This window comes from Haliotis asinina, chromosome 3 (genome assembly GCF_037392515.1).
Source record: "Haliotis asinina isolate JCU_RB_2024 chromosome 3, JCU_Hal_asi_v2, whole genome shotgun sequence".
Classification (NCBI taxonomy): domain Eukaryota; kingdom Metazoa; phylum Mollusca; class Gastropoda; order Lepetellida; family Haliotidae; genus Haliotis; species Haliotis asinina.
The window spans coordinates 22,226,764-22,241,940 of NC_090282.1; the positions used below are offsets into that span (position 1 = coordinate 22,226,764).

Below are 15,177 nucleotides of genomic sequence, written 5' to 3' on the forward strand. Positions count from 1 at the left end.
CCCCGTAGTGCTACGGTATTCGTAAACCTGTGATAAGCCGTAGAGTTACGACAAGTCCTAATGTTACGAATTCTTTGTGGATCTTTATTGACCCTTGCTTTTAAAAATTCGAGCCAGATAGCCATTCAAATCAGTATCCGCTTGTGTCATTTCACCAGAGTTCAAGACACTGACCTGATCTGCAGTGCAGATGGACATATTGTATCGTGACACCATTGGTGTTCAGAGCTTGAAACCTTAGAAAATTAATGTTTATGATGAGTTAAGGGTCTGTAAGGTAGTCAAGTGGTTAAAACGGCCCCTTGTCACGCCGGAAGACATGGGTTCGATTCTCCATATGGTACAACCTGTGAATCTCATATAGTGTTCCCCGCCGTGATATTGTCTACAACTCTGTCGATCCCTCCCTGACCCCTCAGATGAGATCCAATTCTCTCTGGACTTTTCGGGGTGGGCATGGAGGTGCTTGGATGAGTCCTAACGAACGACGTCATGCCAGTACCAGCGTACGGAAACAAGACACATTTGTCATGATGTGTAATGGCGTTAAGATGCAGGATGCTAAGTCAACATACAAAACCAACCATACATGTACAGTGTGTGTATGTTTGATATATTTCCCATATAAACAAGTATACATAGTCAAATATACACATATGTCTAATAAGTGATGGTTATTTACATTTGAAGCACGTGCGTTCATGAAATAAATATCAAACAAGTGATTAACAGACATAACATTCATACAAAAATCGCGGAAATATCTACAACATACAGATAGATCTATTTTACACAATCCCCGAATTGTCCGTTTGAGATGTATCTTAACATCAGTTGTCCCCAAAGTACCCTTAGAAGCAATGGAAGCATATTTAGTGGCTTGCTGATCGGCAATACTAACTGTGAACAAATACACCACTGTCTGTAGTTGCGGCACAAATACACTTTTCTCACCTGTTGTATTATCACCAAATACGTTAAATATGTTTGTACCAATCGACGTCAAGGCATAAAACAACACACTCTGTTAATACTGAAATGATGCACTGAACACAAGCAGCAGCAGCAGCAGCAGCAGCGGAGCTCCATCACCTGCTAGACGCACCTTGGATAAAATAGATTCAGCCATGTTGACAATGTTGTCCACAAGAGCGAAGCTACAATGGCGATGCTAGTCAACATGCACTTCACTGAATACCATCCTCTTACAGGATCCACAACCGACCAATAAGCAAGACCTGCATCCCAGTAAGCTCGATAATTTTTGGACCATATAGGCATATATAATTAAAACATTACAAGAAACAGTCTGTAGATTGACATTACATAATGTGTTTTCTGCTTATCTAAAAATGAACTGGCGAGAGTATGTACAATCCTCCTCCATTCTTCTGACGGGGACTAGTCGGTGGTCGGAACTCTAGTCTGAGTCATTATACAAGTGCCAAGTGAAGCCAATCTTGAACCAAACAGTGAGCAAAGCAAACTGTGTTGGGCATGGCTGTAGGCCGCTTGCAGCAATACTTCAGGTATATCACGTAGGGAAGACCGGAAATGGGCTTCAGCCATTGCACACATATGGAGAATCGAAGACTGGTCTTCGGCGTGATAAGCGAACACATTTACCACTAGGCTGCCCCATCGGCTCCGACAGAAGAACGGTAATTTAAGAAGAATCACTGTGGAATCATATCCAAATGTTTAAACAGCATGAGGTAATGATCCTTTTGAGAATAATGTTGTTTATTTTCAGATTGACTGTCGACCGGTGCATAGCTAGGCAATTTGTTCGTGTCAACCTGATATGTCGCAAAGTTTAATATTTAAATAGTATTGAGGACTTTCATAGCACAAAAACAAGTGTAAGGCCGGGCTTTTTCTGTAATGGTAGCTACGCCTTTGGTCGAAGAGCAATGCACATTAAGAAAGGTAATCTAAAATTTACTAAAAGGTCAACCTGCTCCTTTTTAATGGAAACGTCGTGCTGTTAGCGTCAAAGTCTAAGAGTTAAAGCCGTCCAGGGAAAAGCGCGGACTGAAGCTTGTGCACCACGTACACCTGGCCATGTCAATACTGTGTTTACACTTCACTTAGACTGACCACCACATCTGATTAGATTCTCACACGCCTAACCACCGGGCAAACACGAAAACAAATATCACAGCTTGACCAACATGGTTCTTACAGTGGACACGCAGTGTTAAGGATGTTGGACGTACAGGATGACCGTGCCCTTTCTTGTACCGTTACATACTATAGTTGTATAAGAGTGATTTTCTTCTCGAAACAGGAAGTGCCTGCACTAACAGTGTCTTCCTGGAAAGATTACTATTCTACAGCGAAATATATCTAGTTGAAATTTTCATACAGTTAACTCTCAAATCGAAACAGAGTCCACTGATCAGGGGTTAACCCAAATAAGCAGTTATCGAAATTCAGAATGTATATATATCCTTCTGTATTAACGTAAGTGGTCATTGGTTCCTAACTCACTGCGCGATGCACTGATGGCTGAAAGCGAATTTGGTATGTAATATATGTGTTGGGGGAGTATTAGCACTTTTATAACATGACTGATATAGTTGAGATACAATATATATGATCATGCGAAGGTATCCTGGCTGTTTCTATCAAACTCCATATCTGATGCTCATATTATCGACCAAATATTGTCATGTCCAGATGGTAAAGGTATAAGATGCTCAACTCTTTAAATTCTAGTTGGCACAGTTTATGAGTGAGTGAGCAATAGTTTATGAGTGAGGGTATTTAGCAATACCCCAGTAATATCACGGCCATGGACACCAGACTGGGCTTCACACATTGTATCCATGTCAGCGATCGAACCCGGGCCTACGGCGTGACGAGCGAACGCTTTGACCATTAGGCTACACCGCCGCCCCTACCGATTATGAAGCTCTATGAGGTATAGACACTGATGCTTTTTGGAGTAACTGTTCATAGATCAACGACAGATAGGCAATAATATAGCTACATAGCGACGGCACACAAAATACATCACGAATAAAACAGGTAATTAGTGCTTTAACAGAAGCATAGAACGTGTAAAATACAGCGCCAAGAAAACCTTTCTTGTGGTTAAAATAGCAGGACGTTATATGTTATGTACATATCCAGGTAGGAGAACTATATACAGGTTTTTGTGACTCGACAATGGGCAATTACACACAACAGCACACAAAACATACATTTAATGTTTACAAAGTGGCAAAAATAAACTAAGCTTTTTCTTAAAACGGAACAAAATGTGAGCTTAGCGCCGAAGCTCGACTGCAAACTAGAATATGTGTTATCATATCTCACACTTGGAAACAATCATAACGTCAAGGTTACTGACACTGACAATCACAGTTGGATATTATTTTGTGGAGTTTCCTCAGAACTTGTATTCGGTATCTTAACATTCGCAACGCGAGCGTACGGGCTAATTCAGAAATGTTTCAAGATACGTTTTACACGTTGTCCATTCTATGCAACCACTGTGTATATTAGCAGTGCATCCATGGTAGCTCTCGGAATGGGATACGATTACAAACTGTTGAGGAAATACATAGGTTTCATCAGTCCCAGCTTATGTTCTTCACGCTAGTCCCTTAGAACCAAGAAGGGTAAGGAAGGGTGATAACTGCTTGTCTTCAGTTGTCTCCCCTTTGCTTGAGTCCTCCGTGACCTTCGTAACGCCATCTTTGGAAGTAGATGCATTTGTATCCATAGATGTTTGGTCATCTGTGGTGTTGTCTGTGGTGGTGTCGGAAGAACCGGTGTTGTCGTAGTCGTTGTCTGTGGTGCTGTCAGGGCCCGCTGTCGTAGAGATGTTTCCTGTAATGAAAACAGAAAAATTAACACGTTTTTATAAAGTTGCCGAAAGGGATTTCTCTTCCTTGTCAACTGAGTGATCATTCTGATCATAATTACAAGAAACACCCCTAAATCCAAGCAAAATGTGGCAAACAAAGCAAAACAAATCAGCAGCAACAGCTATCAACACAAACCCAACAAAACAAATGAAGACAAGAACAGTGTTTAATTCAACCTATGTCATAATGCAATCTTGGACTTCAAAAACATTCTAACCTTTTTTTTTTCGAAAATATTCATGTAGTATCCAAGGTCTAGGAGACCACTGCCTTGCTCTTTGTCCATTTGAATCCTCTCGTATCTAACTTGTATGTACACAAAATATAAATTAAATACGCGTTCAAAGGAAATCTCGGGAAGTCCCGCGAAGTCTCACCTTTAAATGGATGAGGGTTTGGGTTGAGGTATTTTATCTTGATGTCATCCATAGAGTCTCCATTACACAGCGACGCAGTGCAGAAACACCATTCAACCGGCTTCCCCCACAACATCTGCGTCTTGCAGCCCACGTAGTCGTGACTGATGACGCTACTGGTCCAACCGTCAGCGCACCCGCGATAGGTAACTGGCAGACAAAATAGAGCCATTAGGCCATGCATATATAAACATCATCTGCAACATACGTTATATTTGCGATTAATCATTCATAGTAAAGTACAGATTCTAGTACTTATCTGTCGTTGAGTCCCATTCGGAATTCGAATCCCCACTGTCAGAATCAGAGGCCTTATCACCACACAAAGTCAGCCATCTCACCCAATCAGCCGGCGTCCACAACAACCGGCACTGCAATAGTCTCGATCACGTACATTGTCTACCCCTCTGACAATTGTTGTTAATCGTTAAAAATTACCGTATCAACAGCATGAGCTTCGATCTACGCAAGTGCGATACGATGACATGTGTCAACCAAATGTGACTACTCAATACCCTTATTCGCCTCTTACAGACCAGTTCTAAGCCGGGCCTCCGACACAGGTAGGACTGAACACAACATACATTTAGACGATGCGCGCTCACCGCTAAACCTCATCAAATATATACAGAAAGGCATAGGCAAGAGTGTCTTGCGACTGTGATACAACTCTTGTCTTGTTGCTGTTACTTAATCAGGGTTGAAGGCAAGGACGTCACTTCGGTTTCCCTATTGTTTTTTCTATAATCCCCAAAGACAGAAACCCGGCAACATGTTCTCCTAAGGTTCTCATTGTCACACCATATAGTCGGTGTCTGTTAAAGTTAACTCTTTAATCCACGTGGACTTTAAAAGAAGTTTACACAAGGATGTTGAAAACAGAACCAGCATCAAGAGAGCTGCAGATGTCCGTAACGCTGTCATAGCGAGGGGGCGTTAATCTATGGGGATATTATATGGGGGATGGAAACAATAGAAGGGACTGATATTGTCCGACAACATCTCTGATGTAACAGGGACCCCTTGTTTCAGAGTAGTGGGTTTGGAATTCGGTGTGTGTGCAGTAATTTAAGGGAACGGTCACCGACGAGTAGGAAACACTTCTTTAACTGATACTACTGAATAAGATTGAGCAAATATTCGCTTTTAGCAATATTCCTGCAATAACACCACAAATGATCTTCTCACATTGTACCGATGTGGGGAATCGAACCGGGTCTTCGACGTGAGCAAACACATCAGCCACTGCCCCTCTTCCTTATTGAATGAATATGTGCCATAATAAGTTAATATAAATTTACTGTTAGAATCGGAAAAGAAACAGATTTTGAAATAAATTTAATGAAACATGATTGATTTGAAATATTCGAAGTTAAAGCAAACGGTATTAAGTGTCACTAATGGAACAGGTTGTTACGGAAAGAGCAAATCTAGAATCAAACCAGGTAATCGGGTCTCAGATGCTTGGTCCCTCTATATGAAACACACAAGGGAGACCTTCGGACGCCAAAGAGTGGCAGATAATGTTACATAACTTAGTTAATGCTTCCAACTGTGCAGTTATGCGTTTCTTTACTTTGGTTTTACGGATTGGCTTACAGACCTCTCAGCAAGTTCTGGTATTTTGGAAGGTTTTGAACTTTGGATCCTCTCCAATGAAGTCACGTGATATACTTTGGGAAGTTGAAATTAGGACACGTTGGACAATGTAAGAGAGTAAATGTGTACGCCGCTTGAGCAATACTCCAGCAAAAGTACACCAGAGGGGGACTCCAAGGAGGGCTGCGCATATTGTACCAATGTGGGGAATAGAACCGGGATCCTCAGCGTGACAAGCGAACACTTCCACCATAAGACTATCTCACCACCCAAGTTTTCTGCATGTGGTAGGAGATGATGGCTTAATATCGTCTTCAAACTACCAGGTGAACATATATATTGTTAGTTAATACTGAATTAGGAAAAAATGTTCGCAAATGACAGAGTCTGTGCATCAGTTTTGTTATGTCCTTTGTTTAAGGCAATATTCCAGTCATGTGTCAGTCAAGTCAGCGAACCTGACCACCCGATCCCGTTAGTAAGTCCTCATGACAAGGATGGATTGTAACCCGGATCTTTCAGTTTAGCGCGCACAATTTCTGCAAAGGAAATTCTGATGTTCCCCTGCACAGATAAGGAAGCACACTGAATCTTAAACCTACAACTTTGCCCAAATGTTGTAACAGATTCTGTAAACATTATAATGGCACGCACTAATTTGAAATCAAACTAAATTATTGATAGATATCTTTGTAAAATTCATTCTCCTTTGACAGTTTACATTATATGGGTTGTGTGACTGCAAATATCGTCGTGTCACATGTCGCTATACTATAGGATCTGCTACAGTATATAGCTTAGTACATGGACATCCCATCTCAACTCTTGCCAACATTCAACATTAACATATAGCTTAGTCCAAACGTATTAAAACTCTACCAATATTTGTCCGTTACGACAGTTTACCAGACTATTTGATTTCCTCTTAGAAGTATCCGATTTAAAATTGAAACCAGAACAGTTAAGGCCGTCAGTTTCCTGTATGTCCCGGTAGGTGGCGCTGTACATTCCATGGGCACTGTCCAAACATTGGTTTGGCTAGGCGCCACGTTGAGTACTTTGAATACTAGGATTGTCGTTTGATAGTGCTTTATTCTGACCTCAAGATGGCGCCTATATAGAATGTTCGTGTGCTGTGAGCAAAGTTACACATGCCTTTGAAGGATTTGGCACAATATCCTCCCTAAACATGACAGGTACGGAAAGAGTAAACGTTACGACGGAATTTTTTGTCAAACTTTAACTCAAGAAAGAGATGTTTCAAAACAACAACAGAAACTAGTTGTGTGTCAAGGCTGTTGAATCTTTAGAACTGCTTGTGAAATGGTATCTGCTGAGTAACCTAAACAGTTTCCTTTTCTGTTGGAAATAGTTCGTAGATTGGAAGACCTTAGTGTTTTTCTCAGAAATTTGTCTGTGCGAGAATGATTTCAAGGCTATGTGTATTGGGCCAACTGTTTTGCAATTTCGGCCTTTGTGGGGAAGTGGAGTAAAGATGCACTAACACTGTCTGAGAACACCAGATGTGCTTTTTGTATTGTTACAGCTTATTTCCGAATGTAGTTTTTCGAACTTGTCTCTGCCATTCTGTTTGATTCGGACATGTTCTATATAGAGTACGGATATTATGGCGGCATTTTGGGATTTAGATTTGTACAGGAAAAACCAGATGAACGCAGGCTTGGTATCATACTGTTCTAGCTTTAATGGTCACGTACTATGGATACAATGGAATGCAATTGACATGAAGTTTGCATATTCTGATACTTGCATGTGAGTGCAGTGTTTCAGCATCTGCAATTCCACATTCCAGTTTTGTAGAGGGGCGTTAGGGTAGTGGTTAAGGTGTTCGCTGATCACGCCCATGACCCAATATCCCCCGTGGGTATAATGTGTGAAGCCCATTTTCTTCGTCCCCTGCCCTGGTATTGCTGAAATATTCTTCAATGGTCGTGAACTTAACTCACTCCTTCCCGTTTAAAGGTCAAAGAATGTGGATATGTACTTGACAGAAACCATTCCTGGATGCGAACTGAAGAGCAACCGAGGGATGCATGTCAGCACAGTGAGGTATGGCGCTCTCGCCCTGAGTATATGTAACACTGGAGTCAGAGTGCATGGACAGTGCAGTACTAGGCAGAAATAACTTACCGTCTCCTTGTTTCCTGACGAAACATTTGTTGGTGCTGGGGCACGGAGTCTTGCCGAGGTAGTGAGCCTTCTGTGTGTCCACCCTGGTGCCGCAGAGAGGGCTGTCACTGTAGCAGTCCCAACAGAAGAATTCTGAAACGTAAAATGACATTATGTGATGTTTGTGTCTACAGCTGTCTTGAATACGAAAACGAATTTTAATGTTGAATAGTTTCTTAATATTATACAAAATATAAATTCAATTCTCATCCCACAAGACAGAGTTAGGTTACTCAGTACACATTGTAAATTTTTGTTCACAACTACGTGGTATGCCAAATACCTTTGCGGCAAAATAGTGGCTCATAATATGAGTAACTAGATTACGGTCGTGACATGACACACATTCATCCACAATTTATCTTCTAACCTTCCTAAAAAGCGGTTGCCAGCTCCAGCAAGAAGCATTGAATGGTGGGGAGTGTTATTAACCCTGAATGAGCTGTGGCGACAAGCATTGAATGGTGGGGAATTTGACTAACCTTAAATCAGCACTTGCGACAAGGATTGAATGGCTGGGGGATTTTCCAACCCTGAATGGGCTCTTGCGACAAGTATTGAATGGTAGGGAAATTTACTCAGTCCAAATCACCACGGTGACGTAAAAATGACATCACTGAAGATGAGCAGAGGTTAGTGCACATCGATACGATTGAACTAAATACTCAGATCAACACGACTGACTCCAAATACACCAGTACATCAGGCCATGTGTAGCTCACCTGCGTCAGAGATGTCGCTGCTGGCGTCCACGTTGTTTTTCTCCTCCTTCTCCACCACCTCCTGCAGCGTATTGTCTCCTTCGTTCTGGATCACTACAGGATTAGCAGTAGAGGCGGCTGCAGGTGCTTCCGTCCACCAAGCAGTGGTCAAGCGAGGGCGCATTGTAGTGGACGCCACCTTCTTACCAGACCACCATGGGAAGATGTGACCCCATCCTTTGCCCCAAGTCCACTGCCTCTCTGTGGTGGTGGGCCGTGTCTTCACCTCTTCTTCCCTGGCAGTGATGGGGAAATCCCAGCCTTGACCGTCGTTGTTCTCCACCCACGTGGGAGCCTTCCAGGTCTTCTCGAAGTCGTTGAACTTGGGTCTGTCGGAGTCGGCATGCCACCACCACAGCTGCCATGCAGGGTCTTTGCTGTGGTCGGCTTCTTCAAGGTGATAATCTGGGTTCCCGTCATCGAATTTCTGTTCTGGTTTGTTGTCCTGCACCGGGGCTGCTGTGGGTTTGTGACCTGTGCCATCATGTTCCCACTCGCTCCAGGGAACTGTCACCATCTCGTTCCAATTCTTCCATTCCTGTAAACATAAGTTAGTGCAATTACTTTGTTATGAATTCGAAGGGTACTTCCGAATAGCACCGCGTGTATCACGTCTTACATACTACTGGAAAAGGGTTTAAAGACAAAACTATGCCAACACCATTAGGTGTTACTTTCATATGAACGCCATGCTTACTAATGAAGACGCTGTTGAAGAGTCCTACCTGATGTCTTCTGACAAAATGTTTAGGGCATCATCAAACAGATATACTGTTCATAGCGCTCTCGAAGTCACCCAGTCAGTCAAAAAAGAAGCCTACTACAGGCAATACCCTTTTCAGTCTACTTATAATCATTGACGCCATGTTGGAAAGGGTTCAGGATATTCATATAAACTATACAAATTTGACTTTGAATAATATCGTGGCGCAAGAGAAAGGGTCATGAGGGTCCTCCAGCACCCATTTGTTTCTGTCATGGTGCTGGAGATTGGTGTTCGTAATAATTTGAAATGAACTCAGCTTACCTCAGATGTGTCCCCTGTCCTCTGCCACTGCTGCCAGTCCTGGGAGAACTCCCAGCCATTCCAGCCGTCATCCTGTAACAACAAGATATGCTTTCTACCGACAGAGTCAGGGGGTGCGAGGCTTTCAACTGTGAAAGGCAATCGTGGCTTGATTTTGCATGACCGTACAGAACTCCCTCTTTTAATCAAAACCGTTTACACATCTGTCAAAATAACGGTCAACGGATGAGTGTACGTTCAACAAGTATCCTTGAGGTGTATAAAGACCTGTGCATAAGGATTCAGACTGAGAATCAGTTATCACAAACTATACCACGTACTTGTATCCTGTTGCTCTTTTCCGCCTTCTCTGGTCCCGATGGAGGAGGAGGCGGGAGGATGCCTGACTCAAGCATCTCTACAGAGGCGCCATTGCAGTGGTCCGACTTACAGAAACACCACGTCTGCTTCCCCACCCACTGTACTTCCTGTGTTTGACAGCCTTCGTAGTTTATGTCCACCTGCGTCTCCATCCACCAGTCGGTGCAACCACGGGAGATAACTGCCAGGGGAGGATATGAATGAAACATTTAAGCACCTGGGTCCCGATCCACAAAGCGTTCGCAACGTTACGACCTATCGCAACTCTATACTTTGTCATAGGTTTACGAATGTCACAGTGCTATGAAAGTGTAGGATTGAAGTATGATGGTTGGTTCAAAATCTAAAAAATACAATTTAGTCTAACAGTACACGACACGCATGACCTTTTTCAAGATGTAACAATGGACTATCTAATAAATACACATTACATTACCTTTACATGATTTCACAATATGTGCAACCGGATAATACTCTTTTTAAATTTCCAGTTCTTATTTCAGCTTCTTTAAAATATCTGTTACAAGATGTTGAATCTTTTTGTGCCACCGAATAAAAATTCTGTATTTTTGATACGCTGTTCGTGTTTCAGTATTCTATTTTACCATATCAGAGATGTGTGTTATTGACATATAGTGAGTAGGTCTACCAACCTCCACTTTCTTCTTTCTTAAGGAAGCATGTGTTGGTCTTGTCGCAGTCCACGGTGGCGACGGCTTCACTGAAGGGTTCGTTCACCTTCTCTCTGCAATAGGGGTTCCAGCTGGTGCAGTCATGGCACTTGATAGCTGCAGGAGACGATGTCAGATAAGTTCATGCACCTCTGGACTCAGAATGACAGGTAATTTTCAACTTGTTGAAAGAGTCCAAATGGACTAAATATAATGCGTTCTGTTTATAAATGGAATGGGAATGTGTGTCTGCATGTGTTGTTGTTGCCAATATGATTATCCTTCAAAATTACGCTGTTATCGATAAGATGACGTATTTGACAACTGTCAAAGTGTTTGTGCTCAGCTGAGTCTGTTGCTAGTCTTGATATAGGAAATGTTCTTTCTGTGTCACATTTGTTCTCAATAAAAAATTTCTGAAAAACGTACGTAAAGTGTTTTTCGTATTCTTCTTACTAGGTTGGTATGGAATCATTAGAGCTACTGTAAAACTATATCCGTAATTTCTACACCTGATATGATGAATTAATATATTTCTTCAGTAACACCGTTGATAATAGAGTCCTTATAAAAGGACACAAGTATACACATCGATTGGCGACTCTGTCAGACGTGGTACGAGGCGGAGTATTCATGTTATCAACCATTGATTTGAAAAAAAAAAACATCCAGAGTCTGGATTCTTGATAATACTGACACTCTCTACAATGCCACACCATCGCACATCCTACATATATCCAAACATCAAATAAAGTGAAAGAGTATAACTTTACTCTGCTGTTAGGGCGACACCAGAAACTACATATACAGGGCATGAATCTACCTTGGATAGGAATCTATTTTTGGTTCTGTTCGCGGATGAACAACACTGGGTCGTTTCAAACAATAAACTACCCAACCATCTAAAACACAATGTTGTTCATGTAATTTGTCTTCTCTGTGTTCAAATAAATGGATTACTGGTGCCTGCTGCCAGTGGTGAGTGAGTTTAGTTTTACGCCGCACTCTGCACTCTGTGAAATGGGGGCGATCTATAAATAATCGAGCCTGGACCAGACAGTCCCCTGATCAACAGTATGAGCATCGATCTACGCATTTGGGGTACAATGACATGTGTTGACACGTTAATGACATGTTAAGTCAGTGAGTCTGAGCAGCCGATTCCGTTGGTCGCCTCTTACATTCTTCATTTTAATCTTTAAAGGTATTTCGAAAATGGTCATGTCACTACTTAGACATGTCCTGACCAGCTATAGCTAATCATGTAATTATGAACTGACCACCTATGTCCACCCTTGTAAATATAATCCCTGCCACATTCATACGAACACATGTACTTAGCAGCTCTCAACAGGAATATCCTTTCCCTTTTGACAAAAGCATAGCTTGTGTTTAGTTAAACCTCTTTAACTCAAAAAATACATTTAACTTGCGTTGTCCAACCATTGTCGATTCCACGAGAAATTCCGCAAATAATTCCAACAAATATAACTCCGTTTGTCAGTTTATAGACAACCCTAATACTTTATTCTGTTGACGAGGAGGCAAACACGGATTGTTGAATCTGAACGCCTGGCTAAACTCACACCGCAAACAAAGACATCACGTAGATGTTTGTAGTCAGACGACACTCTTTTCCAACGCCGCCATGTTTGCTCGACAAGCCTGTTGCGCAAATTCTGGTAATTGTTTCCTCCAAGTTCGATCACCGCACTACAGATGTCTATATAAAGTATGAGATGACTTTACAAACTAGGACAGTGAGGAGAATAAAGAAAACCCTAGAGACAGACAAACAGGACAGGGAACAGGCGATGTCTGTTGATCGAGGATGTCTCAAATTGTGCATGAGTTTACGCACAGGATCAGGTCTTTTTAAGGTGGAGAGGAAGCGAAAAATGAAGATCATGAGAACCACATGATTACTTTTTAAAAATTCCCTTTTGCAAATGTTATAGTTCAAATTATCCAGGTGCTGGTAATTTATTAGAGGGATAATGGACATTTTTGTGGGTGTGATAATATGCTTCTGATAGTGTTGAAGAGTAGTTGCTCTAGCAACATATGACACACACCTAAGGCCAATTTCCCATGTCAACACAACCCGATCTAAGCAATGCCGTGTATTGATAAGGTTTATTTAGGGTATGGCGCTAAATTACGGTCGTATCATGAAACATGCAGCTGAAAAAGCAAATGCAAGCATCATATGCAACACTAGTCATGCGTTTACTACGAGACGTCAGATGAAGACGCCATGAGAACCGCTCAGATGCTTCTTTAAACTGTAAAAGATGTCTTGAATTCAAAGCTTTGAGTCGGTTTCCAGAAGTGTATTGGACACTTTCACCCGCTTAAAAATAAGTAATCAGTTTCATAATGACAGATTTTGTTTCTGAAAACGGTAAAGCAGTAATGTTGTTTGCGACACTAGATCGAGTTTCAAGTCTCCTAGAGTCCAGTTGTCGCCTTAAAAGGTTGAGTGTATACAAATATGTTTCACAGGGACATTTTAAATGTTCATGTAAATTTCGCTTAGATTTCTGTTCTGATCGATATTGGTATCTTCGCAGGACCAGGTCCGTACGTATTCAGGTTTATGTAACAGTTTGTGTTGTCGAACATCGACTCGTAGTATTCACATGGTCCCTGCACACACAGTCAGTTTACTTTAGTGACATTTACAAGTCATGCGAACAGTACTGTCTGTCGGTATCTGACTGCCTCAGTCATTGCGGCTGGAGCGAGTCTGCTCAGTCAGGGAATGTAAGTGAGCTTTCTAACTTAGATAAAACTAAGAAAAATATATTACGAAAGTGTTGAAGGACGATTCTACCCGAGTCTATGATATTACAATAGTCAATGTTATGTCAGATAAACTATAGAAATATTTCAAGATCGACCGGTATGTGTATGTGGGCGCGCGCGCGTCTCTATCTCTTTCCCTCTCTCGTTTTGTGTGTGTGTATATGTGTGCGTGCGTGCGTGCGTGCGTGCGTGCGTGCGTGCGTGCGTGCGTGCGTGCTTGTCTGTACTAGCCCGGGGTAATGCCTGTTTAAACCACTGATCTATCATACCACCTCTTAACAATCAATAAGACAGAGCATATTAACTCCGAGGCGACCAGTCTTGGTGTTATTTTCAACCATATCGACTTTTCTGGTGTGACGTGCAATACTTTCTGCCTTCCGTCTACCACACCATCGCTTGTATTGCGGAGAGTAGCAGCAGGGTCTGACCATCCGATATTTTGTCTACTTAAAACGGGACTCAGTGAACAGATAAAGTTGTTTTCGTTTTGCTGAAACATTCAGGAAGTCGTAATTCAACTCGGTACATGTTCCGACATCCTTCACAGGATCCGAAAGACCCGGACAATGTTTGTCGACGAGGCACTACGAAAAACCTAAACAAATAGCGGTGACTGTGCTGTGGTCTGCCCTGGCATGGCGCTGCCCCTGTGACTTACATGACCACAGGTCCGAGCAAGCAAACTTCCCTTACAGTGTACAGTCCACTCCTGTGCCTTCTGGAAACTACCACTACATTCTCCACTGAACATAACGACATCGTCACTGTGACTTCCGTAGTCTGTAAGTTAGGTACTTGTAGGTGCGGATGTACGGATGTTGTCGCCTTACCAATGGTTTTAACTAAATGATCAAGAATTATATTAATGTGTACTGTTTGAAACCATTACAATTTGTTTTATACTAACAATCGCGCAACAATGACTGATTTGTAATATACATAAACCCGGAATATGAGAATATATTTTCTTTGGTTCGCTGTATCAACTTTAAACGGAGTATGTCATTTCCATATCTAATTTTCGCCATCGATTCTAATTATTTGGTTTGCTTTGTTTTTAATTTCAAAACATACCCTGTACGTACTGAATGTGTCTTTGTCCATCCTCACTATGTCCATGTCTCAAGTTAAATGTGAGAGTTTGTCAGTGAGACTTACAGTTAACACGTTTCTGAAACTGTTTAGAAGATATACCACCAGTATATATTGTGTCAATGATATATATCATCGCGTAGAAAATATAGAGCTATGGCTATCGCGAACTTATAATTTCGCGTTACACATAGTTTATCTTTATCACCACTGGTAGTGAAAACGGATGGGGGTGGTGGTGTAGCTTGTGGGTTAAGGCGATCGCTCGTCACGGGTTCGATTCCCCACATGCATGGGTATGTGCGAAGCCCACTTGCTGTGTCCGCAAACTGATATTGCTGAAATATTGTTAAAAGCGGCGTAAAACCAAAC

At 41.9% G+C, this 15,177-nt stretch overlaps 1 protein-coding gene across 1 annotated transcript; it reads right to left on the reverse strand.

Moving 5' to 3' along the window:
- Nucleotides 1-594: 594 nt before the first annotated feature.
- Nucleotides 595-11,145, reverse strand: LOC137276659 (uncharacterized). Its single transcript, XM_067808276.1, has 7 exons — nucleotides 10,885-11,145; nucleotides 10,192-10,412; nucleotides 9,872-9,943; nucleotides 8,806-9,382; nucleotides 8,045-8,176; nucleotides 4,256-4,444; nucleotides 595-3,840 (listed from the first exon to the last, which is right to left on the reverse strand). Exons 2-7 carry the CDS (start codon nucleotides 10,381-10,383, stop codon nucleotides 3,602-3,604), a joined length of 1,401 nt encoding a protein of 466 aa, XP_067664377.1. The 5' UTR covers nucleotides 10,384-10,412; nucleotides 10,885-11,145; the 3' UTR covers nucleotides 595-3,601.
- Between the last annotated feature and the right edge of the window lie 4,032 nt (nucleotides 11,146-15,177).

Bases quoted from the DNA above. Each gene is read 5' to 3' on its own strand.
- LOC137276659 (XM_067808276.1), bottom strand. From the start codon at position 10,383: ATGGAGACGCAGGTGGACATAAACTACGAAGGCTGTCAAACACAGGAA. The intron at 4,445-8,044 runs GTAAGTTATTTC...TTTGTCTGCCAG, and splicing joins CGTCAGGAAACAAGGAGACG to TTACCTATCGCGGGTGCGCT. The intron at 3,841-4,255 runs GTGAGACTTCGC...TTTTCATTACAG, and splicing joins AAACCCTCATCCATTTAAAG to GAAACATCTCTACGACAGCG.